Raw genomic sequence first — 26,378 nt, forward strand, 5'->3', positions numbered from 1 at the left:
ATTTGACAGAGGTTTAATGCACACCCAAAAAAAGCCTCAACCGGCTAATGGGGGCTTCCTGGGCAACAGCACCCTGTTTCCTAAACCAATCCTGAAACTATGTTTCATTAGTTGCCCTTGTAGTTTCTTTTGCAGCCGTTGAAATCCCAGAAATCAAGTTCGTTTCGCTTGCTTAGCTGATGCTTAGTGTTGTTGGTCAAATGAAAACAAACGCTCCCGTTGTCACAGATCCATGACACCGGTGGCTTGTTGAATTTCCTGTACAAAAGCAGCAAGAGCTCAGAATTGCTTCGCTCACAAATTCCACCCCCTTTGGCTTCCCATCGCTGCAAAGCTCATTCAGAGCTCTCGGAAAAGCAGCGCCATCATCCATTCATGCACTTTTCTAGGGCAGTGACTAAGGAGTGGGGACCTGATAAGTGGAGAGGGCGAGGAAGAACTTCTCATAGAACAGAGTTGTGGGGTTGAAAGGGACCTCCAAGATCATCTAGTCCAACCCCCCTGCTGGTGCAGGCAATCTGCTGCCACAGCATCCGTCTCAAGTAACCTAGCATCCGTTGACTTCTGGGGTGTCAGCAACACTTCGCACCATTCAGTGCAACATTTTTACAGTCCTACCCATTCTGGAAGTCTGTTCCAACTTCCAGAACGTTCGGAAACCAAAGCATGGCTTCTGATTGGCTGTAGGAAGCTCCTGCAGCCAATCAGAAGCTGTGGAAGCCCCATCGGACGTTCGGCCAGAACACTCACTTCCAGGTTTCGATCGTTTGGGAGCCAAAACGTAAGAGTACCAAAGTGTTCGACAACCAAGGTACGATTGTATTTTTTTAGTACAGTAAGTAAATGTATAGTCAGACATTGGCAGAATTGGAGGAAAGTGCCACAAAATGCTTTTGTGTTCCTCCTGAATGACGTTTTAGAGGAGTAGAGATCAAATACAGATTACCATTTCCACCACGCTGCAACTTACCGGTAAACCCATTTCCTGCATTATTGCAAAGTGGCGATAATTTTTAAAGGATTTCTACACTGGAGATGGGAATTCCTTTTATTATTATTATTTAAGAGCAGGGGTTCCCATATAGATAATTTTCCAAGGGCCACATATTAGTGTTGGGCAGGGAGAGACAGAGGCAGAAGTGGACAGTCAGAACAAACATTACAAGAAAGGAGATTCCGACTAAACATCCGGAAGAACTTTCTGATGGTGTGAGCTGCTAGACAGTGGAACGGACTTCCTTGGGAGGTGGTGGACTCTCCTTCATTGGAGGTTTTTAAGCAGAGGTTGGATGGCCATCACTTAACTCAGGCAGAGCAGAGCCAATAAGAGATGTGGCCTTGGAGAAGGAGCAGAGACTGGGAAGAATCCCAGGCTCTGGATAGAGGGGGCGGGCTGAGGTTTGCATTCCCTCTTCTGCAGCGTACAATAGGAATGGGGAACCAGTGGGCTTTCAGGGGTTGTTAGACTACAACTCCCATCATCCCTTCTATTGGCGAAAGCTAATTGAATTTCCATGAGTTTTTATGAGCCTGCTTCTTTTTGATGTTGCCCTTCACTATTCATTCACAGATTGATCTGCATCCAAGATTATCATGAGTGCTTTCATCTGAGACCTCTGTATTAATTTAATCAGTTATCTTGGGGAGATTCAGAATAGATTTTTCCCCCTTTTTGCTCATTATAATAACTTCTGAGCATCCCTATTTCAGAATATGGAGTCGGACACGACTAAACGACTAAACAACAACAACAACAACCAGTATTGCAGTGTGTGCAGACCATTCCTGTTATCCTCTCTGACCAGTTCTGAACCGATTTGCTAAATTCAACCTTTTATTCATGATATACATCAAACCTCAGCAATATCTCTTTAAATGAGCACTTCACAGCTTTGACAAAATTAATTCAAACAGGATAGTTAGCGTGTGTGAAGCCTATGTTTTTCAAAGCACATCTATCAGGAATGGAAGTTTACTCCAGTCTGGATTTCTTATGGCTTGCTGTTACGTTGGGAAATAATGTGTTTGCAGCTACATAAAGTGTGAAGCTATGCTTGTTTGCAGTGGCTTCATTGTTATTATCCAGTGCTCTTAAATCTTTCTGCATCCTTTATCTGCATATCACTCCACACAAGCTTATCTTTTATCAGCCCCTTCTGTCTCCTCCTCCCACTCCTGTCTCCATGCTCTTTGCCTTTAGCCTTTTACCAGCTTCCCACTTATCTGTGTCCATCAAAACCCTTCCGTCTTCTTCCCAAGTTCCATATCTTCAGCAAAGTATTTCTAACCCTGCCTTATCCTCCTCCTTTCTTCTGTTTCACTGCTGCCAAGCTTCTTCCCTATCCCATCCTCTCTAGGATTTGTCAAGTTTCAGTGCCTGGCTCCTTTTCCAGCTTGAAATAATTTGCATCATGCCTCTCTAAGGTTGATTTCAACATGGCCAAATGGTTGCCGTGCATTTCAGATTATAGTGCAAGGCAGTTTTTCCTAGGAAGGTGCAGTTGTTCTCAGCAAATGTGACTGTGAATAATCAGATCTGTTTTTCTCCAGGACAAGTTCTATGAAACAATTCTAGGCTAACTGGTTTGATTGTTGCAGTAACCGAAAATCTTAATAAGGTGGTTGCATTATGTAATTAGTTATGTAATTTTTCTTCTTCTCTGGAATTGATTTGCATAAATCATAGTAATCCAAGTTTTGCAGCCACAGCTCCCATGCTGCAAGAGCTAGATCCAAGTACCTGTTATCAACCATCTGTCTTAATGAGATGATGGACTTGTAAGCTCATTGGATGGCTTGGATTCATCTGGTTACATTTCTTCTGGCAGACGAAGGGTGCCAGACAGGGTGAGCCAGACCTACTTCAGGTGTCACGTTTGTAGATTAAATGAGAAGGTTTTGACTGGCATCCAAATTACATTTGGAAATGTGTCTGGCTGCCTTTACATAAACTTGGGCAGCGTGGCTGCAGCCTTCTGTACAATTGTTCCCATGTCACTCCCAGACATGTACAAAACATTATAGCCATGTGCTCGAACTCCCTTGCATCTTTGTAAAGATGAGGATTGAGGTTGAATCCTGACAAGACAGAAGTACTGTTTTGGGGGGACAGGGAGTGGGCAGGTGTGGAGGACTCCCTGGACCTGAATGGGGTAACTGTGCCCCTGAAGGACCAGGTGCGCAGCCTGGGAGTCATTTTGGACTCACAGCTGTCCACGGAGGCACAGGTTAATTCTGTGTACAGGGTGGCTGTCTACCAGCTCCATCTGGTATGCAGGTTAAGACCCTACCTGCCCGCAGACTGTCTCACCAGAGTGGTGCATGCTCTGGTTATCTCCTGCTTGGACTACTGCAATGCGCTCTATGTGGGGCTACCTTTGAAGGTGACCCGGAAACTGCAATTAATCCAGAATGCGGCAGCTAAACTAGTGACTGAGAGTGGCCACCGGGACCACATAACACCGGTCCCGAGAGATCTACACTGGCTCCCAGTACGTTTCCGAGCACAGTTCAAACCTTTAAAGCCCTAAACGGCCTCGGTCCTGTATACCTGAAGGAGTGTCTCCACCCCCATAGTTCTGCCCGGACACTGAGATCCAGCACCGAGGGCCTTCTGGCGGTTCCCTCATTGCGAGAAGTGAGGTTGCAGGGAACCAGACAGAGGGACTTCTCGGTAGTGGCGCCCGCCCTGTGGAACGCCCTCCCAGCAGATGTCAAGGCAATAAGCAATTATTTTACTTTTAGAAGACAACTGAAGGCGGCCCTGTTTAGGGAAGTTTTTAATGTTAATGTTGGAAGCCGCCCAGAGTGGCTGGAGAAACCCAGCCAGATGGGCAGGGTATAAATAATAAAGTATTATTATTATTATTATTATTATTATTATTATTATTTATTATAAAGAGTGCATAAAATAGGCTTTCCGAAGGCAAAGGCATCTCTTGGCTATCATGTAAGTGTGCGACAAAGCTCAACCACATGGCTATAACGTTTTTAGACATTACTGAAAGCCTGGCTACGTAGCCAGAATATAAGAGAAGCTGCAGGAAGTTGTGGCAACCACATCACCAAGGTCTGTTGAAAAGGGAGCCTTATATCAAAATACTGAGTGACCTCTAGGATTATTGGCATTGACGATAGCACCAAAAATGTCAACCGAGAGTAAATCCCTCTTGCAGTTTGTATACATACCCAAATCACTGTAGCCATCTCTCTTGGGGGGGGGGGGAAACCAAGGCACTTGGTAGGTCTGCACATTCCATACTGCTAATATTATCTTTCCAGGAAATGCCAAGATGATAAACTGCGAAGATCCATCCATTTTGCTCTTCCAGCCTGTAATGGTCAACTGGTTCTAGTTGCTGTTGCTGCCCACACCCTACTCCCTCTCCCCAACAATTTGACTTGGGTTTGAGGAATCCAGATTGTTAGTATGCTTTGGGGAGTATCTGTGACAGCATCCACAAGCCAAGTCCTAAAAGTAGTGATTTCTGTTTTAAAGAAGAGTCGTCATTTTCTACCAGTCATGGCAACAAAATAAAAATGGACAAATCTCTAACTTGTTTAACTTGCTTGGCTCACTCAAACCATGAAATTTGAGTCTGGAGGATCTGCAAACCCCTCTGAGCTCCAGAGCATTCATGAATCATGTCTCTATCTTATCACCCAGGCAGATAAAGCCATAGTCCTCTTACTGTGGACTGATTCAGTTCCTAGTTCTGCTATGTGGGTGGGTGGATCAAATCTTGCCTTCAAATCAGACTATACAGTATTTGTCTTACCACTTCAGTTATTTTGGAGTTTACAATTTCTTGCTTTTGAATACCTCCATTGCCTCTTCTCGTCAGATTAAATATGCATTCAGCTGCATTTGCAAGGTTTTTTTAAAAAAAAATATCCAGGCTGCAAGCTTTATTTGACTTAATCAGCGCACTAATCAACAAAAGTTTTAATGAAGTCATTAAGCAGTGAGGGCCAGTCTTAATAAGGGAGCTGAGCTTTAAAGCACTTGTTGCATTTTTGAAATTTTGGTCCTGGCATGAGCCTGACATGAATTACGACATGGAATTCAAAATATTGAAGGCAGCCTTTCCACGCAACAATGAGTGGCAATCTTTGTTTAATAACTTTTAAGGAGTATCTGAGGAAGTGTGCATGCACACGAAAGCTCATACCAAAATAAAAACTTAGTTGGTCTTTAAGGTGCTACTGAAGGAATTTTTTTATTTTAACTTTTAAGGTGTCTCACATTTGCATCAACGTCTTTAAAAGGCATTTATACAGTCATACCTCGGTTTAAGTACGCCTCAGTTTGAGTATTTTCAGTTTAAGTATTCCGCGGACCTGTCTGGAACGGATTAATCCACTTTCCATTACTTTCAGTGGGAAAATTCGCTTCAGGTTAAGTACACTTCAGGTTAAGTACAGACTTCCGGAACCAATTGTGTACTTAAACCAAGGTACCACTGTATTGGCGTTTTGGTTTCATGATTATTTTTTAAACTTAATAGGTAGGTTATTAATCAATTTAATAATGCCAGTTGGGGGGCAGCCCTTACCTGTCTATCTAGCCATCCATCCATCCATCCATCCATCCAACACTTTTGTATCCTAGGTGTTCAGAGTGACATGCATACATACATTTTATTTTCCTATTGCTGAGGTTCAGTGTCTTATGAAGACACCCTTGGTGTTAATTCTGAAGCACAGACCATCATCCTAATGGTTGCTGATAGCTATTACTTCCAGTTAGTAATATATTCCTTTTTCATATTGCTTCCCTTGCTTAGGGCCAGGCATACATGATTGCAATGAACCAATCGTAGGAGAAAATCATAGTTAAGTTACATTAAAAATCAGTGGGATGGGGCAGTACATGTTTACTCAGTCAGACAAGGACCCCATATGTATGGTGGGAAAAAATAATGCATTAGGATTGCACCGACAACTTAACTTACTACAAACGTGAAGCTTTTAGATTTGATACACGTCATTCAAAAAAGGATCAGTGCCCACTTTTCCACCACACATACAATATCACTGTCCAATTGAAGGTATACAAGCCAGACTTTATTAATTACTAGCTTAAGTTCTGTTGATTTCCATGTGATTAATTTTTCCTGGATTAGGCCCAATCCGTGCATTCGATTTTTCATTTCAATTTTCCTGAGCATTTTCTAGCAGCTTTATTATTTGGTCTGGTTTTCAGGTGCCAGAGTTAACTTTCAAGAGTGGTAAGAGTTTTATGCTGCAGTCTTATACCGTCTTACCTAATACCTGACAATAGTAATAGTTCAGTATTCGCTTGTGCTGTAAGGACATATTTCCATTTGATTCTCTTAAAATATGTTCTACTCTTAAGGTTCTACCAGTAAATCACTGGTGGAGGGTTGCAGATATAGCTTCATAGAGGCACAAATTGTGATCAATATAGAATTGTTAACCCCTAGCTGTTTGTTCACTCTTCGCAGCTCCATGCGGAAAACTGGCCTTTTGGGGCTGCCGTGTGTAAACTGGTCCCCTTCATTCAAAAGACATCGTTGGGCATCACCGTGTTAAGTTTATGTGCTCTCAGTATTGATAGGTGAGAAATCAAGATCTTCATTCTATTTTTACCCAGTGTGCACATTTGGTATAAATAATCTTTTAAATAGTAGATCCAGAAAAGAAAAGAAAAATTCTGATGCATGTTAGAGAAGAGACACTTAAAGGAACAGATGGGTATGGGCAAAAAAAAAAATTTCTAGAGAAAAGTGTGCTGGAATGCACCTCCCTCAGAAACCTACCCCAGAGCCCAAAGAGGATCTCTTCAGGCTTGGGGGGTGGGGAGTGTCTCCTCGCCAGCCAGAGGCTTATTGAGGTTGCTCTGCTGAGGTGCAGAGAAGCTACCTAGCCTAGGCTGAGCAGCTTAACAAAATCACACACACACACACACACACACACACACACTGCCTCTCCAGCTCCTATGAGCTGGAGCAGTGTAGGGGCTTGCCCAGCTGAGGCATGGCTTTCCTGCATGCCAGTTTGCCGGGAGGCTGAAAAGCCTCAGCAAAGCCCCACTGCCCCTCTGCCTCGCAAGGAGAACCTCACTGGAGCCTGTAGAGCAGTGGTTCCCAACCTTTTTTGGGCCATGACCCACCTAGGTAAAGGTAAAGGACCCCTGACAGTTAAGTCCAGTCGCGAACAACTCTGGGGTTGCGGCGCTCATCTCACTTTACTGGCCGAGGGAGGCGGCGTTTGTCCACAGTTTTTCCAGGTCATGTGGCCAGCATGACTAAGCCGCTTCTGGTAAAACCAGAGCAGCGCATGGAAACGCCGTTTACCTTCCCACCACCGGAGCGGTACCTATTTATCTACTTGCACTTTGACGTGCTTTCGAACTGCTAGGTTGGCAGGAGCAGGGACCGAACAACGGGAGCTCACCCCGTCGTGGGGATTCGAACCGCCAGCCTTCCAATCTGCAAGCCCAAGAGGCTCAGTGATTTAGACCACAGCGCCACCCGTGTCCATGCCCCACATAAGCATCTCTAAAATCCTGGTGCCCCACCCCCCGCCCATGACATATAATTCTTATTCTTCAAAAAGTGAACTCCTGTTCACGTGTAGGAAGCCTAAAAAGGCAATTCACTGTTAATAACTCATTCTCAAATTGCCCCCCTTAAAAATCAAATTGCCCCCCTGTGGGGCGTGTGCCTCACGTTGGAAACCACGGTCATAGAGGATATCCTTTTCCGACTCTGGAGAAGGTCTCCTCGTGAGCTATCTGCTGACCAGATTCAGATGAAGGCAGGAGTTGCTGTTATTGCTCACTTCCCAAACATGTCATGCTTTCAGCTTCCGCGCTGCAGGCATGTCTGCAGTGCTGTACTTAGGACAGAAGTAGGGCCTATGTAAATAGTCACCACTTACTAGATGCTTAAGTTCACATCAGCAGGAGTGGGGGGGGGGCTGATCTGATCTAATCGGCATCCTTTCTTCCATTTAGGTATCGGGCAGTCGCTTCGTGGAGCCGTATCAAGGGAATTGGAGTCCCAATGTGGACGGCGGTCGAAATCGTCCTGATCTGGGCCGTGTCTCTTCTTTTAGCTGTCCCCGAGGCTATAGGCTTTGATTTGATTACCCTCCCATACAACGGGCAGAAACTTAAAGTGTGTCTACTTAATCCCCGCCAGGAAACTTCTTTCATGCAGGTACGGTGTTCTCTCGTGAGCCAGCTGCTTCCGTGTTAAGAGATGTATTTATTTAATAAAGTCGTACCCTGCCTATCTCAGAAATATACATCTGAGGAGGGTACAAATGATGAGCCTGTCTGTGTACTTGCAGACAAAGAACAATGATAAACACAAGACACACAAAAAACCTGTGGCTTGACTTAACAGGGTTGCATTCGACTAACCCTCGTTCAGAATAACAGAAAAAAATAATTTTAAAATATACATAAAAACATAAAGCTTATTTAATGGTTCTGGGTTTTTTTCCCATTCCCTCCTCCTCTTAGCTTTACAAGGACGCTAAAGATTGGTGGCTCTTCAGCTTTTATTTCTGTTTGCCGTTGGCAACGACAGGCCTTTTCTACACTTTGATGACCTGCGAGATGCTCAGGAAGAAGAGTGGGATGCAGATCGCTTTAAACGACCACTTAAAACAGGTGAAGATCATACAGAATCATATAATCGTAGAGTTGGAAGGGGCACCAAGGGACATCTAGTCCAACCCCCCTGCAATGCAGGAATCCTGCCTATAGCCGTCCCTGGGTAGCCTCGAACCAGCAACCTTCTGGTTAACAGCCAGACACACTGGCCTCTCTCCCTGAGACTGTGTACATCCTATTTTGACGAAAACAAGTTTTCCAGGAAAGTTTTCTCTAGATGCTTTTCATAGCACGCAAGCAGGCTAAAGGGTGGTCTTCATTTGCCCCGATGAATGACAACAAGCAGGCTGATAGGAGCACACAGGCTTTGTTTCCAGGGTTTTGGTAAAGATTCACACACACACACACACACACTGCACTATCCCCAAATCTGTTCTGGGGGGCTGGAGGATCCCACAGGATAGATTTAAGGGGTGTGTGGCAGGAGGAGAATTTGTTTTCTTCTGTACAGGAACACATGTTTGAGATGTTGAGCTCACAGTCGTGGCACACCACCGAGCAAATTATACTTAATACCAGACAAGAAGTAGTAAACACGCAGCATGTTAAAACTTGGCCTAAAAGAATATACCAATTTATTACAAACCAGAGAGATGGATTACTCATATCAGGGAGGGCCACAAGGGCGGAAAGAGGATCTGCAAGTGGGTTTCCCACCAAAGTTGATGAATACAAATGTATGCGGTGTGCACAAGAGGGTTGGTTATGCGTGCATAGGTCTGGTGGAGGGTTCGAATCCTTGTCATCATCATCATTTATTAAATTTTTATACCGCTCTGTACCCACAAGTCTCAGGGCGGTTCACAGTCATGCTAATGGGTGCTCATGTGACTATGTGATAGCCTCAGGCATACAGGCTCTGACTAGGCCAGGCATGTCCAAAGTCATGTCCAAAGTCTGTTTCGGGGGCCTAATCCGGCCCACCGGTTGGTTTAATCCGGCCCCTGGGGTAAAATCCTAAAATAAAAAACCTCAACAACTTCAATCCTAATAAAAGCTCAACAACTTCAACCCTAAAAAAGCTCAAAAACAACTTTGAGGTAAAATTATACAAAAAGCTCAACAACTTCAATCCTAAAAAAAGGTTGACAACTTTGGTCAGCCCTCACGGCCCTTCACTTAATCAAATCTGGCCCTCTTTGAAAAAAGTTTGGACACCACTGGACTCGGCCAAATCAATATGGGCCTTGGATGGCTGAATTAGATTTGAGCAGGCATCCCTAAACTTCGGCCCTCCAGATGTTTTGGACTACAATTCCCATTTTCCCCGACCACTGGTCCTGTTAGCTAGGGATTATGAGAGTTGTAGGCCAAAACATCCGGAGAGCCGAAATTTGGGGATGCCTGGATTAGAGGTTTGGCATTTGCGTTTCCAGCGGCTCTCGCACTACCATGCAGAGTCGTGCCTTCTGCTTGATATACCCTATAGGCAAAATGGCAATTTCTGGAGCCGGTGAGGCTGAGCTCCTGAGATAATAACATGCAACCAAGTAATGCCAGGCATGCGTCAGGGACTGGCAGGGCGCTGACAAGCTGGTACCAGAGGAAGGGAGGCTGGAGTCTTTGACTCAGGAGAGGGGTCCAGTGATTTGTGGGGACCTGTATTAGCCAGGAGGCAAGAGTCAGAGGCAGGGAAGCTTCAGAGCTGAAGCACAGAGCACAGGAGGGGTCAGAGGAAGACACAGGGCAGGTCAAGGCCAAATGCTACCACTGTCTCCTAGAACCAGGAGGATTGAAGAGGGAAGAGCAGAGGTGGCTTCCACACAGGTGCGGCCTCTGGCTGTGTGTTCGCAGCCCATTGGGGGAAAGCACCGTCTTACCTTGGATCTCAAACGCCTTGGTACTTGGACATTTTGACTCCCGAACGCCGCAAACCCAGAAGTGAGTGTTCTGGTTTGCGAACATTCTTTGGAACCCAAATGTCCGATGGGGCTTCCAATTGGCTGCAGGAGCTTCCTGCAGCCAATCAGAAGCCGCGCCTTGCTTTCCGAACGTTTTGCAAGTCAAACGGACTTCTGGAACAGATTCCATTCGGCTTCCAAGGTACGACTGTATATGAAGTGGAGGGGAGGGAGAGCCATTGCTGCAACTACTCCATAGAGTGCACATCACACTATTTATTTTATTTTCATTTATTGAATAGACTAGTAGACTAGTGGGGGGGTATTCGGAGCCATAGAAACTACTTTAAGTGTCCACTTTTGACAATAAAGCGTTAACACTCTGCCATGTGCATTTTTTGGGCTGGGGAGCGTCCACAACAGCATGTCTCATTTCGTTGGTGCTGTTTTGGTTATGTATGTGAGCCCCTGAACTACAGAAAGTCTGTCTAAATCACAGCTTTCCAATCCTTGTGGCGCAATACGTTAGTGTATCGGCTGCAGTGCATAGGTGTGTCCCACGAACATTCCTCGTGCTCCTCCCAGGGCTGGAAAGGGGTTGGTTTAACCTCCAGTTTTCTAGTAAAGCTGAATTACTGTGATGTGAAATGATGCATGTCTAAAAAGTGTGTCACCAACGTGAAAAGTTTCGGAAGTAGCAGTTGCTGTTCCACCCTTTTGCTGGTTTGTTTGTTGAAAGAATTCAAAGTAGATCAAAGAGCAACGGTCAAAAAAAAAAACCCAAGAGCAAAATGCGCAGACTTTTCTTTTGAAGTATCATGCAATATTTTGCCCAGTGCCCTTGTTTTTTTCATAGCCGTAATCCAGAAGCGTGCCAGTGTGTGTAGGATAAACATAATGCAGAGATTGGTCAGGGATCATGTTCAGCTACATTAAGTATGACCCATTTCCCCATTTTCAATGGGTGTTTCTTTTTTTTTTTTATAAATTTTATTATATAACAAAGAAAAACATAAAATAGTCACACACAAAAAAGCAATACACTTACATTCCTGCAGATCCGTCAGTTACATAATACAAACAAATCTATATCTTTATTTCTCCTATTAGCATTTTCCTAAAGTTAAGATCCCAAAAGAACTATTGCTTAGCAATTGCGTCGGAAAGGAGAGAAGCAATGGAGAAAGAGAAAAGGAAAGAAAAGACATGATAATAATGATAATGATAATAGTTATATTAATACTAATGTTGATAATTATCATAGACATAAATAAAGTCAACGAATAAAAAGAAAGAAAAAGAAGAAAAAAGGAAAGAAAAAAAGGGGGAAAAACAGGCTAAGAAAAGAGAGGGGCAAGCCCCAGTTGACTGAATCAACAGTCATATCTTAAACACTTAATTACATAACATCTTCTAAAACTTCCACCGCACTTTGCACAGAGTTTCAATCTTCTATACTTCTATATCTTGTCCTCTTGATGCAATACACTAACTTCTGTTAACAAAACAGAAGTCTTCAAATTCATACACAGTTATTCTAAACATAGCCATGTTCTGTTGCCCAATCCTATTTTATTTAAGTAATCATTTAAGCACTCCCACTGTTCCTTAATTTTGTGTCTAGGTTTATTACGAATCAGATCAGTTAATTTTGCTAGTTCTAAATATTCGCAAAGTTTGTCAATCCATTCCCCTCTCGTAGGTATCCTAGGTTCCTTCCATATTTTAGCAATGATCGTCCTTGCTGCTGTTGCTGCATAAAGATATATATTGATCTTATCTGAAGGTATTTCATTATTAAGAATTCCTAATAAATAGGCTTCTGCTTTCTTACTAAACAAAACTTTAATTAATTCTTGAACTTCCCTGTGTATCATTTCCCAAAATGTTTTAATTTTGGGGCATGACCACCACATGTGGTACAACGTTCCGGTAGTTTGCCCACACCTCCAGCATTTGTCATTACTATTCTTATTTATTTTGGCTATCCTTTCGGGCGTTAAGTACCACCTATAATGAACCTTCATAAAATTCTCTCTTTGCTTTCAGAGACGTGAAGTGGCCAGAACCGTGTTCTTCTTAGTGCTTGTCTTTGCTGTGTGTTGGCTTCCTCTCCACCTTGGTAGGATATTGAAGTTTGCGCTTTACGATGGGAGTGACCCAAATAGATGCGAACTTCTAAGGTAGGGCTCCTCTGATGAAATGCCAACTGTTATGCTTCCCAAGATAGTGCTGCCATTTTGATTTACTCCCCCAAAGATGCCATTTATTCAGAGCCAGTGGACATGCAGGGGTGCATGTCTGTCTATTCCAGTGCCCAGTCTAATCACAAATGATTGTGGCTGTTTGTAAACCCCCATGTGGCTCCTATATATGTGTTGCATCCACACTCCTCAGATCCAGCCATTATACAGGTGGCTCAAAAGTAGGTATACAGTTGGATCAATGAAATAATAATAATACAATTTATTATTTATACCCCACCCATCTGGCTGGGTTTCCAACCAAAGATTAAAAATACATTAAAACATCAGTCATTAAAAACTTCCCTAAATAGGGCTGTCTTCAGATGTCTTCTAAACGACAGATAGTTGCTTATTTCTTTGACATCTGATGTGAGGGCATTCCACAGGGCGGGTGCCACTACCGAGAAGGCCCTCTGCCTGGTTCCCTGTAACCTCGCTTCTCGCAGGGAGGGAACCGTCAGAAGGCCCTCAGCGCTGGACCTCAGTGTCCAGGTTGAACGATGGGGGTGGAAAATGATCACAATACATTATATGGGTATGCATAACTGACACGCAACAAAGTGGCAGTTAAACTTCAGTTGGAGAGATTAGTGCGGCAGTTGGGGGGGGATAGTGGAGTCAGATTGTGAATGAGGACAGTGAACCTGAGTCAAGAACAAAGAATGTGGATTCTAAAGCAGTAGACCTAATTTTGGGCCACCCTGTATGCTTGATCTTCAGCCTCTGAGAGCTTCCATGCTGCTTTTCACAATAAAATACGCAGAATATTTCTCTGATGAAGTGTGACTGAGGTGTGCAGCACAGACTAGGGTGGAGCCAGAGAGAAATCCCACAGGCCAAAAAGTGATGGCAAGGAAAGCAGTGTAGTCCCGGACTTCCGGACTGATCGCCATTACCGCCGGACGAGGAGAAATCCCCCCCCCCCGTCTTTCATCCATCCATCCTACCAGACTTCCTTCTTTGTGACGTACCTCCTATTTATGATCTTGATTTCCTCACCAAAACAACCCCAAGAAGTCCAGCAGTGCTACCTGAAATCTTTTCCTAATCTGACTATCTTAAAGCAGCCATGGGGAGGAACCAATGGTCCTCCAACTGTTGTGTCCTGCAGAAAGACACACCCAACCTGTAGAACTATTTGCTCACTCTTTATGGGAAGCTCCCATTGCACACTGGAGCAAAATAGCTAGTTTCTTCTGGAAAGACTAGAGCAAGTTTCCCCCCCTGCTTTCAGGAGGTCGTGTGATTAGCAGCCTGCTTTCACAAATGGGAAATTCCTTATTTTGAATTCCTTCAAAATAATTACAGGGGGAAATGTTTTAGAATCACCTGGTTAGCTTCATGGGTGAGTGGGGAATTGAACCTGTTTCTCCCTACAGGTAGGTAGCCGTGTTGGTCTGAGTCGAAGCAAAATAAAAAAATTCCTTCAGTAGCACCTTAAAGACCAACTAAGTTTATATTTTGGTATGAGCTTTCGTGTGCATGCACACTTCTTCAGATACACTAGAAACAGAAGTGTCAGACCCTATATATATACAGAGGGTGGAGGGGGTGGGTGGGAATGGGAGATGGGCTGATGGGAGTGGTAAACCTGTAGATGGGTGTTAATGGCTGCTGATGGCTGCAATTAGTCCTGGACATTCTATACAAGATCTCAAAGCAGCTGTTTTATTACAGAGAAATTTCAGGAACAGACTGGAAAGGGAAGTTGCTGAATTGGAAATCATTACCAAGCTTAAAACCATGGAAGCACCTGGGATGAATAGAGATATCGGATTCTTATCTCATTATGCATGATCAAGCTTTCTTTAGCACCTCAGCCCAGGACTAATTGCAGCCATCAGCAGCCATTAACACCCATCTACAGGTTTACCACTCCCATCAGCCCATCTCCCATTCCCACCCACCCCCTCCACCCTCTGTATATACCGTGTTTCCCACATTTTAAGACACCGTCTTATATTAATTTTACTCAAGAAAATACGCCTATGGCTTATTTTCGGGGGGTGTCTTTTTTAAAAAAATATTATTACTGTAAGTACCCCTCCTTAACGCGGCCAGCATTGCTGCTGCTGGGTCCCGCTAGCTCAGGGCGCACAGCAAGGAGGACGCCTCTGACCAAAAGTTTAAGGGGGGGGGCGTGTCGGGAATGTTCCATTTGGCAGGGGGGAGTTGGAGGCACAATAGTCCTCCATTGCAGGGCCTTCGTGGTCCCTTCCAATTCCACAATTCTGTGAAACCAGAGGACATAATCGACAATGGTGGCATATGACAAAGGCGACGCTAAGCAAACCAAGCCAAGAACGGATGGCATAGGCAGAAAAGTCCCTCCTCCCCTCCTCCCCCGACGCTGCGGTGGACCTGCTGGCGGTGCTGAGCAGGGGGCCGAGGCCGTAGAGCATGGCTCACGCAGGTGGCTGGAGCGGGAGCGCTGGGGCTGCCGTGGGGCTGAGCTGCACCATGCAGGCATCGCTGCTGGCGTTGCTGCTGAGGCTGGCGCCGGTGGGGGACATGCCCGTGCCTGTGCCCGCAGCAGTGGCGAGGGTGAGGGTGCTGGCCGGCTCGGCGTGCTGTGCTTGGCTGTTGCTGCGCCGCGCGGAGCACCGGATCGAGGACCCGGTCTGCAGAGTTAGCGCCCAGCAACGCCGCACGGAGCATCGCCTCCTCAATCCAGCACGGGGCTGCTGAGCGCTGACTCTGCAGACCGGATCCTCGATCCGGTGCTCCGTGCAGCGCTGATCAGTGCTGACCCGGCAGGCCGCCGGATCAAGTAAGCAGCCTGGAAGCTTCCCAGGGTGGTGGAAAAGAAAGAGGGAAAAGATGTCGGCGGGGAGAGAAAACGCGTGAGTCCTCTCCCTTTCTTTCCTGCTTAGCCAGCTTGTGGGCAGGCCGAAGCAATCGAGCCGACGTCTCTAATGACAGAACAGCTTCTGTTATTAGAGACGTTGGCTCGATTGCTTCGGCCTGCCCACAAGCTGGCTAAGCAGGAAAGAAAGGGAGAGGACTCACGCGTTTTCTCTCCCCGCCGACATCTTTTCCCTCTTTCTTTCCCCCCTCCCACCACCCTGGAAAGCAACATAGGCGAGGATCAATTGCTTTCGCCCAGGGGTTGCCATTTTACAGGAACAAACAACGTGAAAAGAAAACAGAAGCAACAAGCCCAGTCAGCAGTGCCTCCCTCCCTCCAACTCCCCCCCCCGCCAAATGGAACTTCTCGACACCCCCCCCTAAACTTTTGGCCAGAGGCGTCCTTGGCCCCGTTCCCACCTTCGCTGCTGGGCGCCGACCCTGCAGGTAGACCTATGTCTTATTTTCGGGGTATGTCTTATATTTTAAAAATCTTTAAAATCCTGCCATGGCTTACTTTATGACTACGGCTTAAAAAAGGGGAAACACGGTATATAGGGTCTGACACTTCTGTTTCTAGTGTATCTGAAGAAGTGTGCATGCACACGAAAGCTCATACCAAAATATAAACTTAGTTGGTCTTTAAGGTGCTACTGAAGGAATTTTTTTATTTTGCTGTTTCTCCCTGTTCCTAGTCCAGCACTATTTACCTCTATATAACACGGGCTCCCTAGTTGCAGTAGACTGCCTAACACGTCCTGATGTTTAACTATCTTTAAATAAAGAATTGCAACTATTTTTCATATCTTTTTTCTCCCCATGCAGCTTTTTGCTCATATGGAACTACATTGCTATAAACATGGCATCCCTGAATTCCTGCATTAATCCAATTGCTCTCTATTGGGTGAGCAAAAGATTCAAAAACTGCTTTAAGGTAAGAAGTCTTTGTTGAAATGTGCTTTTATAGAAATGAAGCTACCGTGTTTCTCATATTATAAGACATGTCTTATATTAATTTTTTCCTCAAAAAAACACAACATGGCTTATTTTCAAGGGATGTCTTATTTTTTAATAAAGTGCACGCGGGCGCTGTTTGCCGGGCTTGTCAAGCCCAGCAAACAGCGCCCGCCGATCTTCGGTGACAGGCGGGGGTGGGGGGAGAGCGGAGAACGATCTCCGCTTTCCCCCCCACCCCACCCCGCCCGTCACACAGCACAGGTCCGAAGATCGGCGGGCGCTGTTTGCCGGGCTTGTCAAGCCCAACAAGGAGCGCCCGCCGATCTTCGGTGACAGGCGGGAGTGGGGGGAGAGCGGAGAACGATCTCCGCTTTCCCCCCCACCCCGCCCGTCACACAGCACAGGGCCAAAGATCGGCGGGCGCTGTTTCCCGGGCTTGTCAAGCCCAGCAAGGAGCGCCTGCCGATCTTCAGCTCTGTCCCCCGATGCGCTATGGCTCGGGGAAGCAGGCAGGGAGCTCCTGCTGGGTCCCGCGGCTTCGCCTCTCGCTCGGTCGGGGCTTTGCGATAGTGCTTATTTTCGGGGTATGTCTTATTTTTCACCAACCCTTTGAAATCCTGTCATGGCTTATTTTTGGGGGATGCCTTAAAATATGAGAAACACGGTAGGCAGCATCAGGTTAAGGGAGAAAATCCAACCCCAAGACCCACTGGGATGAGGCCTTGAGGTGTGTCTGGAATAATGAACTGGACAGGTTTTGTTTCTGCTTAAAGGCGCTGGCACATGACGTTATCAAGGTGTCTAGTGCAAATTCACTATATAAAAGTGAATCTTGCACAGTTTCCACATGAATCAGCAGCTCTCTAGGGGCATCTCTAAGGACTAAGCAAGCAGTAGTGTTGTGAGCAACTGTGATTGTCCCACTGATTCCTTAGCACTGTTGACTTACAGCCTAGGAGGAGGGGACTCCTAACTCAGTTGGGAGCACACATTTTCAAAATCTGGGATAACAAAATTCAGGGAGAAACAGAAGAGCCACAGAAGCAATTGGCTCTAGTTCTCCAGCAAGGCCACCTCCTACTTTGAGGACCAGTGAGGTCGGCCATGGACTGGAGAGACCATGGAAAGAAGTGGTGTAGTAGTTAAGGGTGTTGGATGAGAACCTGCGAGACCCGAATTCAGGTCCTCACTCAGTCACGAAGCTCACTTGGTGACCTGAGCCTAACTCTCCCTCACTGGGTGGTTGCAATAAAATGGAGGGGAGAACCATGCAACTTGGTAAGACAGAAATGTAAACATAAATAAATTTTAAAAATTCCTTCCAGTAGCACCTTAGAGACCAACTAAGTTTGTCATTGGTATGAGCTTTGTATCTGAAGAAGTGTGCATGCATACGAAAGCTCATACCAATGACAAACTTAGTTGGTCTCCAAGGTGCTACTGGAAGGAATTTTTTTATCTTGTTTCGACTACGTCAGACCAACACAGCTACCTACCTGTAACATAAATAAATTGTAACCCAAAAAAATAGTTCTGAGTTTTTGGTCAGAAATAGGTAGCAGGCATTCTCTATTCTGAAGTGTTGCACCAAACCTTCTAATAAGGGATTCTGCTCTCTTTCAAGTCATGTCTGTGTTGCTGGTGCCATTCGAAAGATATGCTGTCCCTGGAAGAGAAGCAGTCCTGCTTAAAGTTCAGAGCCAATGATCATGGGTATGACAATTTCCGCTCCAGCAACAAGTACAGCTCGTCTTAAGAAAGGGAAATGTACCCTCACCTCCTGCGACAAAAGACTGCCAACGATAAAAAAACCAGCAGATTTCTGGGGAGAAACGGATTTGAGTTTGCTCGGAAAATCAAATTGTAAAACTTTGCTTACAATCTGTACCAGTTGTGATTACGCACGGTGCCCGTAGCTCTTTGAACACATGAAAATCACCAGGAGATGGGGAAAAAAGGAAACCCTTTGTTGAAAGCACTTAAACTCTTCGGAATGAGCACTTCCAGATCATCCTCAAATCCTGTGAACGAAACAACTCTGTATTCATTGAACTAGCCCTGGGAGCCTGAGTAATAATTCTTTGTATATAGTATACCATGGCTATTGTTTGGGACAAAGCCAGCTTTGTCTATAAATTACTGTAATCTTTCTTTCTTTCTTTCTTTCTTTCTTTCTTTCTTTCTTTCTTTCTTTCTTTCTTTCTTTCTTAGTGGGAGAGATTAAAAGATACAGGCATTCTCCGAAACATAATCCCTTATCAAATGTGCAAATTGCATCATTAAGCATGTCGCATCGCGTCATGGAGTAAAAACCAAACCAAACACCACCGCAGCTTTAAAAATATATCAATATTTTACCCACATAGCTAGAAACAAAATTAAAAGAGCATAATCAGGCTCAAAACAATCTGCTGTTAAGTAAGAAAAAGGCAAACATGTCCATGTGGGGAGGAGCAGCAGCAGGGGAAAGCAAAGCAACTTAGTTTTTTTAAACGCCCGCAGAGTCCTGAAGCCATGAGCATGTCAGCAGGAACTCAGCTGCATTCCACTGGTGGAAATGGCAAGTAAAACCAATTTCTCATCAGAGGATCCGATCAGGCCTGCACAGCCTCATGATCTACAAAGCTGCATTCATCCCACCAGGCAGGCAGCAAACCCAAGAAGGCTATCAGGCTCCTGGTGAGTCAGTTTACATAAACAGGGGTCTGTGTTTGGCCTAGTGAGCTACAAGTTGTAGAGTGATTGAGGTAAGGACGATAGAGGAATTTGCAAGAGCAGAGTGGAATGCGTCTTTGGAGACTAATCTTCTTTCCATGGGGAAAATGTATATTCAACAGCTCTGCCTGAGAACAAACAGTAGGAGTGGCTAACTTCTGGTCAGCATCTGGTACCCCATTTTCTGAACCCCAAGCGCTTCAGGGATCAGGGTGTCACTCTATGGGCCCATATTGGAGATGCCATTTCCTACCTCTGCCGTAACAACCCCTGTCTGATGCTGGGTTAACCAGCCATCACTGGCTACTGCTCTGAAGTTCTTAAAAAGACACTACCATATTTCTCCCTCACCAAGTACAGTCGTACCTTGGATGTCAAAAGCCTTGCAACTCAAACGTTTTGACTCCCAAACACCACAAACCCAGAAGTGAGTGTTCAGGTTTGCGGGCGTTCTTTAGAAGCTGAATGTCCAACGCGGCTTATGCGGCTTCCGATTGAGTGCAGGAAGCTTCTGCAGCCAATCGGAAGCCACGCCTTGGTTGTTGAATGTTTTCGGAAGTCGAACGGATTCCGTTCGAAAACCAAGGTACAACTGTATCAGTGTTCTCAAACTTGGGTCTCCAGCTGCTGTTGGACTGCAGCTCCCATCACTCCTAGCTAGCAGGAACAATGGTCATGGATGATGGGCATTGTAGTCCAACAAACAGCTGGAGACCCAAGTTTGAGAAATACCAGTATATGAACGAATGGCCCCAAGCATGCGGACGTTAAGTATGTTCTGTGTTCTGCAATTGCACATGGAAAAGGTACAGAATGTGGTAGTGGCCACAGAATTCATTGACTTGGGAATGTCAACTTTCTTCTGAAGATTTGGAGGGTTGGCATGGGGCTTCAGTGCCCTGCTTACCACTTTGCTCCCTCGGCCAGGACTGGCCAGCCTAAATGGTGCAAAGTAGTAAACATTACAGAATAAATTAAACAAAATAAGACTATGCAAATTAGTAAATCTGTTTTTAGAGCATAGTACCTTTACTCCCAGCCCTGAGTATACCATCTGTGTTTTAGGTGTTTGTCATCTCTGTTAGAGACAAGAGTATAGCTTAACTTGCATATGATTTCCTGCATTTGAGAAGTCACTCTTACTATTTCCATGGAGAAAGAAACTACCCACATATTCATAGAGGTCTAGCGCCTATAGGTGTCGAAAAAGGTGGATCCCAGTCTTCACCTATGTTTATCTAAGGAGCACTCAGCTAGCATTTTATAAATCTCAGACATAACCAAACCTAGAGTAGTAAATAATAAAACATGGGCAGGTCCCATTAATGCCTGTACAAAAGTGGCGTGTGCGAGAGGAAATGTGTTTGTAATAAACATGTTGTGCATTGCCAGGAGCAGATCACATTTTTTGTGCATTGAAAGAGAATACTGCTAGTTAAAATAGGTTTAAAGCTTACTACCAGTAATAGACATTAATAAAATTGTTCTGGGTTATATATAATCTGAGCTAGAAAAGCAGGCACTGCCAATATGATGCCTGCGAGTACCCTTCATGGTGCCTGCAAAGGATCTCAGTAAATATCCCCTCAAAAACCCACATCCTCAATGCCGCTCTTGCTTCCACTGACTTAGCCTGCCCTACACCAGCCCCCATAAACACATGATTGAACACCCACCCATTCCAAACAGAGGAGAGGGGCAATGAGCTTCTTTCTATGAGCAAGTACAGGCATTGACTGGGGGGCCTGTCTACACCTTTTCCGCATTTCTGTCTCTTCTGCTTCTCTAGATGTGGCAACCATTTTTTTTGTTATGCCCTTCACCCCATGGCAGCTATTTTGTGACTGCTGCCCACCCATGGCACTTTTTCCAAATTCCAAACATGACCACAGGCCCGTAAAGGTTGGCAACTTCAAGGCTAGTCAGATCCTTGGCCCTGTGGCGAGATCCACTGTTGTTAAAGCATCCCTGGCTGGCCCTACTAGGAGGTAGAGAGATTTGAGGCAACGTTAAAAAGGCTGGCAAATTCCTAGAATATGTAATCTGTTTTTTACCACAGGTGAGTTCAGAACGTGGGGTGTTGTTTCTCAGGCACTGAATGCGCCCCTTCCTGTTGGGGAACATCATCTAGGCAGCAGTTCCTAAACTGTTGAAATAAAAGTAGTAGAGAATAAGCCTCATTGATGGTGGTAGGCAGTAAATATGCATATGAATGGACTACTAAAGGACATTCCACCAGGAAGTTTCTCTGCACAAGCACCTACTAAAATGAATGAAAGCTCCAAAAAGAATTGTTGCCAATGTGTTTTGTCCTCATGGTGCGTCACCACAGATGGGGACTTTATAAAACTGCCCTCATCACTTTGAACTCATGACAAACTATATTGGAACGTTAAATAGAACTATAATGAAATAATAGTTTCATCTTCTGAGGCTGTGTACATTTAAAGTTCATGACTTCCACCAAAAATCCCAAGAACTGGTTTACCCCTCACAGAGCTATAACTCCCAGCACCCTTAACAAACACTACAGTTCCCATGATTCTTTGGCAATTAGGATGAAAGCAGATCCGTAAGAAATCAAAGGCCTTGTGTCCTAGGTCTTAAGAGATGGAATAATTCAACCATAGTGAATACGCTGTACACACTTCTATTTCTGGTGAAAAATACCATAGAAAAAGTAAAATGCATGGGTGAATGTCCTAGATATGAAATGTATTCATGTGCTTTAGTACTAGCCATAAACTCTGTGTGCATGTGTGTGCATGCACACACAAACACACACTCACTGCTTTCACCTTAATCTTGCCATGCTCTTTAGCAGTTAGTTTGAGAGAAGCGAAAGTATTAATGTTGGCATGGTCAATCCAACATTGGTTCTGATCGACTGTTTACCACTGACAGTCGACTAGCACTTTTAACCTCTGACATCAATGGGAAACCGAATAAATTGTCTATTTGAATCTGCTCAGTATTATTGCTACTGTTTCTAGTGTATTTCAGTACTGTACGTATATGATATTTGTAATTCTATTTAAAATGTAGTCTTCATTGTATGATGTATGGGGTATTTTTCCCTTGATGACTTTATTTTAATGTGTCTTAGAGCTGTTACACTCGATCCTAAATTCCTCTGTGGAAAGCACCTTGGGCAGATCCTGACATGCAACGAAATCCACGTGTGGGTTTTTAACAAATTGCCTTCCATGCAGGAATTTGGTCACCTGTGGAACATGTGTTGGTCATATATTACGGATCCAGAGCATAGATGCTCTCTAATCTTTAGACAATTGTGTATTCTAAATATATTATCCTCACATTTCATTTTGTCCAGTATTTTTGAGAATAGTAGTAGTAGAAGAAGTAAGAAGAGTTTGGATTTGATATCCTGCTTTATCACTACGCGAAGGAGTGTCAAAGCAGCTAACATTCTCCTTTCCCTTCCTCCCCCACAACAAACACTCTGTGAGGTGAGTGGGGCCGAGAGATTTCAGAGAAGTGTGACTAGCCCAAGGTCACCCAGCAGCTGCATGTGGAGGAGCGGAGATGCGAACCCGGTTCCCCAGATTACGAGTCTACCGCTCTTAACCACTACACCATACTGGCTTTCTAGTAACCTTTCCAGAAATGGTGGTTTTCAGTACACTGATTGGGGTTGCCAACTTTTCACACCCTGAAAAGTCCGCAACTAGAGCGATGCTTCTGTGCATGCAGAAGTATACACTTATGGGTTTGCCGCATTCGCAAGCTGGTCAACATGTGACCAGGATGATGTTGTTCTTCTGATCAGCTGGCAACCTTAAGGCTGATGTGGAAGAGACTAGCAAGGCAAGCCTAACAGATCTAGCTATGAGCTCTTTTTAAAAATGTAGCCATAATAAGGAACTACCTCTACTATACAGTACAAATATTTTCTGAAGCAATACAAACATAAGGTAATTAAACAGACAGGAAAAGGTCCGACTGTTTTTAAATTTCCCCTATTTAGACATCCCAACTGGATACAGAGTTCATCCCCAACAACTTGGTCTCTTCCTCTCTTTGCATCCTTTAATTGAATTGTTTCATGTGCTTCATGCATTCCATTGCCGCTTGATCCCACGTAAAATATAAACCTGCCATCTTATGGAAACAACCCTTCATTTATCGAATGAAGTGGACTCTAGCCCACAAAATCTTTATGCCTTAATAAATCAGTGAAGTCTTTAAGGTCACATAGAACCAATTGCTGGTTTTGTTGCAACAAATAAACACAAGTAGACCCCTGGAAACTGTGAAGATCCCGTGAATTTCTCTGTGCTGGATCATGGCCTACATGTGTAACACGATAAACGCTGGTCATATAAATAGTGTGGTGTGCATTGGGTTGTGGCTCTTAATTAAAAGTACAAGGAAACAATATTTTGGCGCTCCAATGAATGATGGACACAAAAAAGGTTTACGTATACAGTATACCATGTGGTTCATGGTTCAGGATTGCCTTTCACTGCCATTGAAATGCTTCCCCCTTTTTCTCAGCAAAACGGGATACATCCATGGAGAGATCTGTACCGCTTTTCCATAGAGTTTTATCCTCCCCTTGCTGCTCATACCAGGGCAGGTGGGTTAGGAGAGGTAAATTAGGCTGCTTGTTGCAGCTAATATTCTTTGTTTTAATATAGTTTTATGAGCATGTAAGATATTTGTGTATTTTGCTTTTTATGGATACTTAAAAATCAACTGTTACGGTTACTACAATGTAAGCAAACTGAATTATCAATAAAGATATTTGTACATTGTTTCTTTAGATAAAAGTGTTCTTTCTGCCCTCACCTTTCATTTATTTAACTGACCTTACCCTTACTTCAGTATCTCAAAAGATAAATTATACATCTGTTTACAGCCACTGTTTACAGCTGTTATTTTTTTATTAAATAACTAAATAATGGGCTTCACGATCCCTGACAAATGTATATGATTGGAAGAGAGTTTTTCATTAAAACGATCACTTGCTATCTCTGGCTGTACTTCAAGCGACTCGTTTAACAATCTTATATTTTTCATGAAAGCACCAATTCATACCATTTGTGGACTAATACACAGTGATAAGTTTTCAGGTACGGATGCATGCGGCAACATCACATGCCCCATGTAGGAAAAGTTTACCATATATTAGTCTACAAATCGGGTACATCAGGGTTGTGGGTTCGAGTCCCATGTTGGGCATAAGATTCCTGCATTGCAGGGGGTTGTACTAGATGATCCTTGTGGTCCCTTCCAACTCTACAATTCTATGATTTGTTTTACTGTGATATTATTGTTATAAGGGGAAAACTGCTCCTTTTCCTTTGTGGGGTATTCCAGAGCATGTATAGAGTCCTTAAGTGGGTTCCCTATCAGTAGGAGAAATGACAGAGGCCAACCAGAGTAAATTGAAAAGCCAAATGGCTAGTAAGCCTAATCTTTATTAAAGGAACTGTTGCAACAGGGTCCCCACTCACCACACACAGGAGGGAGAACCTCAAACAATGGTGTGCAAGCCCTTATATAGACTTTTGAAATTGCCTACATTGTAGCCAAAGACCACCCCCCTAAAACATACGTACATACATCACAGAAAAAGGTGGTCCACAGCAGAGGAGGTGGTCTACAGCAGGATACCTGATAATGGTCACTGACTGCACTACCTGGGCAGCCTGGCCCTTCTTTTGTGATGGTAAATACTTTAGTTCCTGAATCCTGGTCACAGGCTCACCCTACTCATACACAAATGCACCCTTAAGACAGGATTTGCAAGCAAAAAGAGAATGAGAAGGCTTTCCCTATTTGCCTCCCTTACTGCAGAGGAATATGTTTGAGGTCATTGGGAGAGTCAAAATGGCTTCAGGATTGCTCTCCCATACTATTTCAGACACGTGGTTCATATATTTAGATATGTGTGCATTTATGAACATTTATTCTGTATCTAAGACCTTAAAATTCTTATAGCGTTATAAGCGAACCCACCCACCCCCCACTTCTTCTAGCATTTCATAATCACTTTAGTACACACCCCAGTGCTCTTCCTATTACCTAAGGGGAAACAGCCTTTGCTTTTTGCTCTGTGCCCAAACATCCTCTCTGCCTTTAGATGAGCAGGACATTGAAGGAGCCACACCTAGTGGCTGGGTCCAAACATTTCGGAGTTATCAGGACATCCTCAGTGATGCTTTTCCTTCCGCCCAACTCTCCGTTCAATTGCTACCGCCACATATACACTGGAGTTTCCTTTGGTGGCAGATGCTGCCTTGGAATTACCAGGTTGACGAGCGACCAGGGTATAGTTTACTTAAAAGGAGGGTGGAGAGAATAAAGCTGCAGCGGCAACAACATTCAAGCGATAACTTTCCTTTTCGGCACTTTTGGTCTAGTCCTGAATGAACACGTTGGTTTCGGGTTTGGTCCATGTTGGCAACAGGCATTTGGGAGAGGAATCAATTCAGCTCAGACCTGTCGGAACGGGAGTCTCTGAAACAAGAACTCGAAACACAGCTCTCCTTAAAAAATTGTACTTTTCAGAATTTTGCTATTATTATTATTATTATTATTATTATTATTATTATTATTATTAATACCCCACCCATCTGGCTGGGTTTCCCCCGCCACTCTGGGCGGCTTCCAACAAATACAAAAATACATTAAAATTGCAATACAGTCCTCCAACCAAACAATGTACAGTATATACAAGTGCATCTGCTAGGTGGAAGTTGCAAAATAACATGCAAATATATCCTAATCCCGAGAAACGATGCAAAAATGTGTACCGTAGTGGAAACTATATCGAAAAGTGTGTTTATTATGAGAAATTCCCACTAAAATGCAGAAGAGTTCATTATAGATTGGAGGGGTTGGGGGGAATCACAAAATTACTGTAGAATGTAGAAAACGGAGTTTTAAGACTAGAAAAATTGGAAATGGAAAGAACCAAAATTCATAGGTCCTAGCATTAGTTTGACCAGTTCAAGAAAGAGCATACTTTATACTTTATAGTATGATCTCCTTGTGTGGAAAAATCAAGCCATTTAAGAGGAAATGCTTAATTCCTGACAGAAGAGATTTGAGGTGCAATTATTCTGAAGAGTTTGTCCCTGGTGCTTTTATTTGCTG

The 26,378-nt window shown here is 44.2% G+C and overlaps 1 protein-coding gene across 3 annotated transcripts in view; it reads left to right on the forward strand.

The window, feature by feature from the left end:
• Positions 1-24,136, forward strand: part of EDNRB (endothelin receptor type B) — a 29,021-nt gene extending 4,885 nt beyond the window's left edge. For 2 of the 3 annotated variants that reach the window (XM_035116138.2, XM_060273355.1), the window contains 6 exons: positions 6,468-6,580; positions 7,982-8,186; positions 8,495-8,644; positions 12,538-12,671; positions 16,407-16,515; positions 18,163-24,136. In XM_035116138.2, the coding sequence (XP_034972029.2) occupies positions 6,468-6,580; positions 7,982-8,186; positions 8,495-8,644; positions 12,538-12,671; positions 16,407-16,515; positions 18,163-18,294 (843 nt within the window). In that variant the 3' untranslated portion in view covers positions 18,295-24,136. The remainder of the gene's footprint in view (positions 1-6,467; positions 6,581-7,981; positions 8,187-8,494; positions 8,645-12,537; positions 12,672-16,406; positions 16,516-18,162) is intronic. The other variant, XM_035116137.2, reaches the window with a different exon arrangement.
• Positions 24,137-26,378: the final 2,242 nt, after the last annotated feature.

Source organism: Zootoca vivipara, chromosome 4, assembly GCF_963506605.1.
Source record: "Zootoca vivipara chromosome 4, rZooViv1.1, whole genome shotgun sequence".
Taxonomy (NCBI): domain Eukaryota; kingdom Metazoa; phylum Chordata; class Lepidosauria; order Squamata; family Lacertidae; genus Zootoca; species Zootoca vivipara.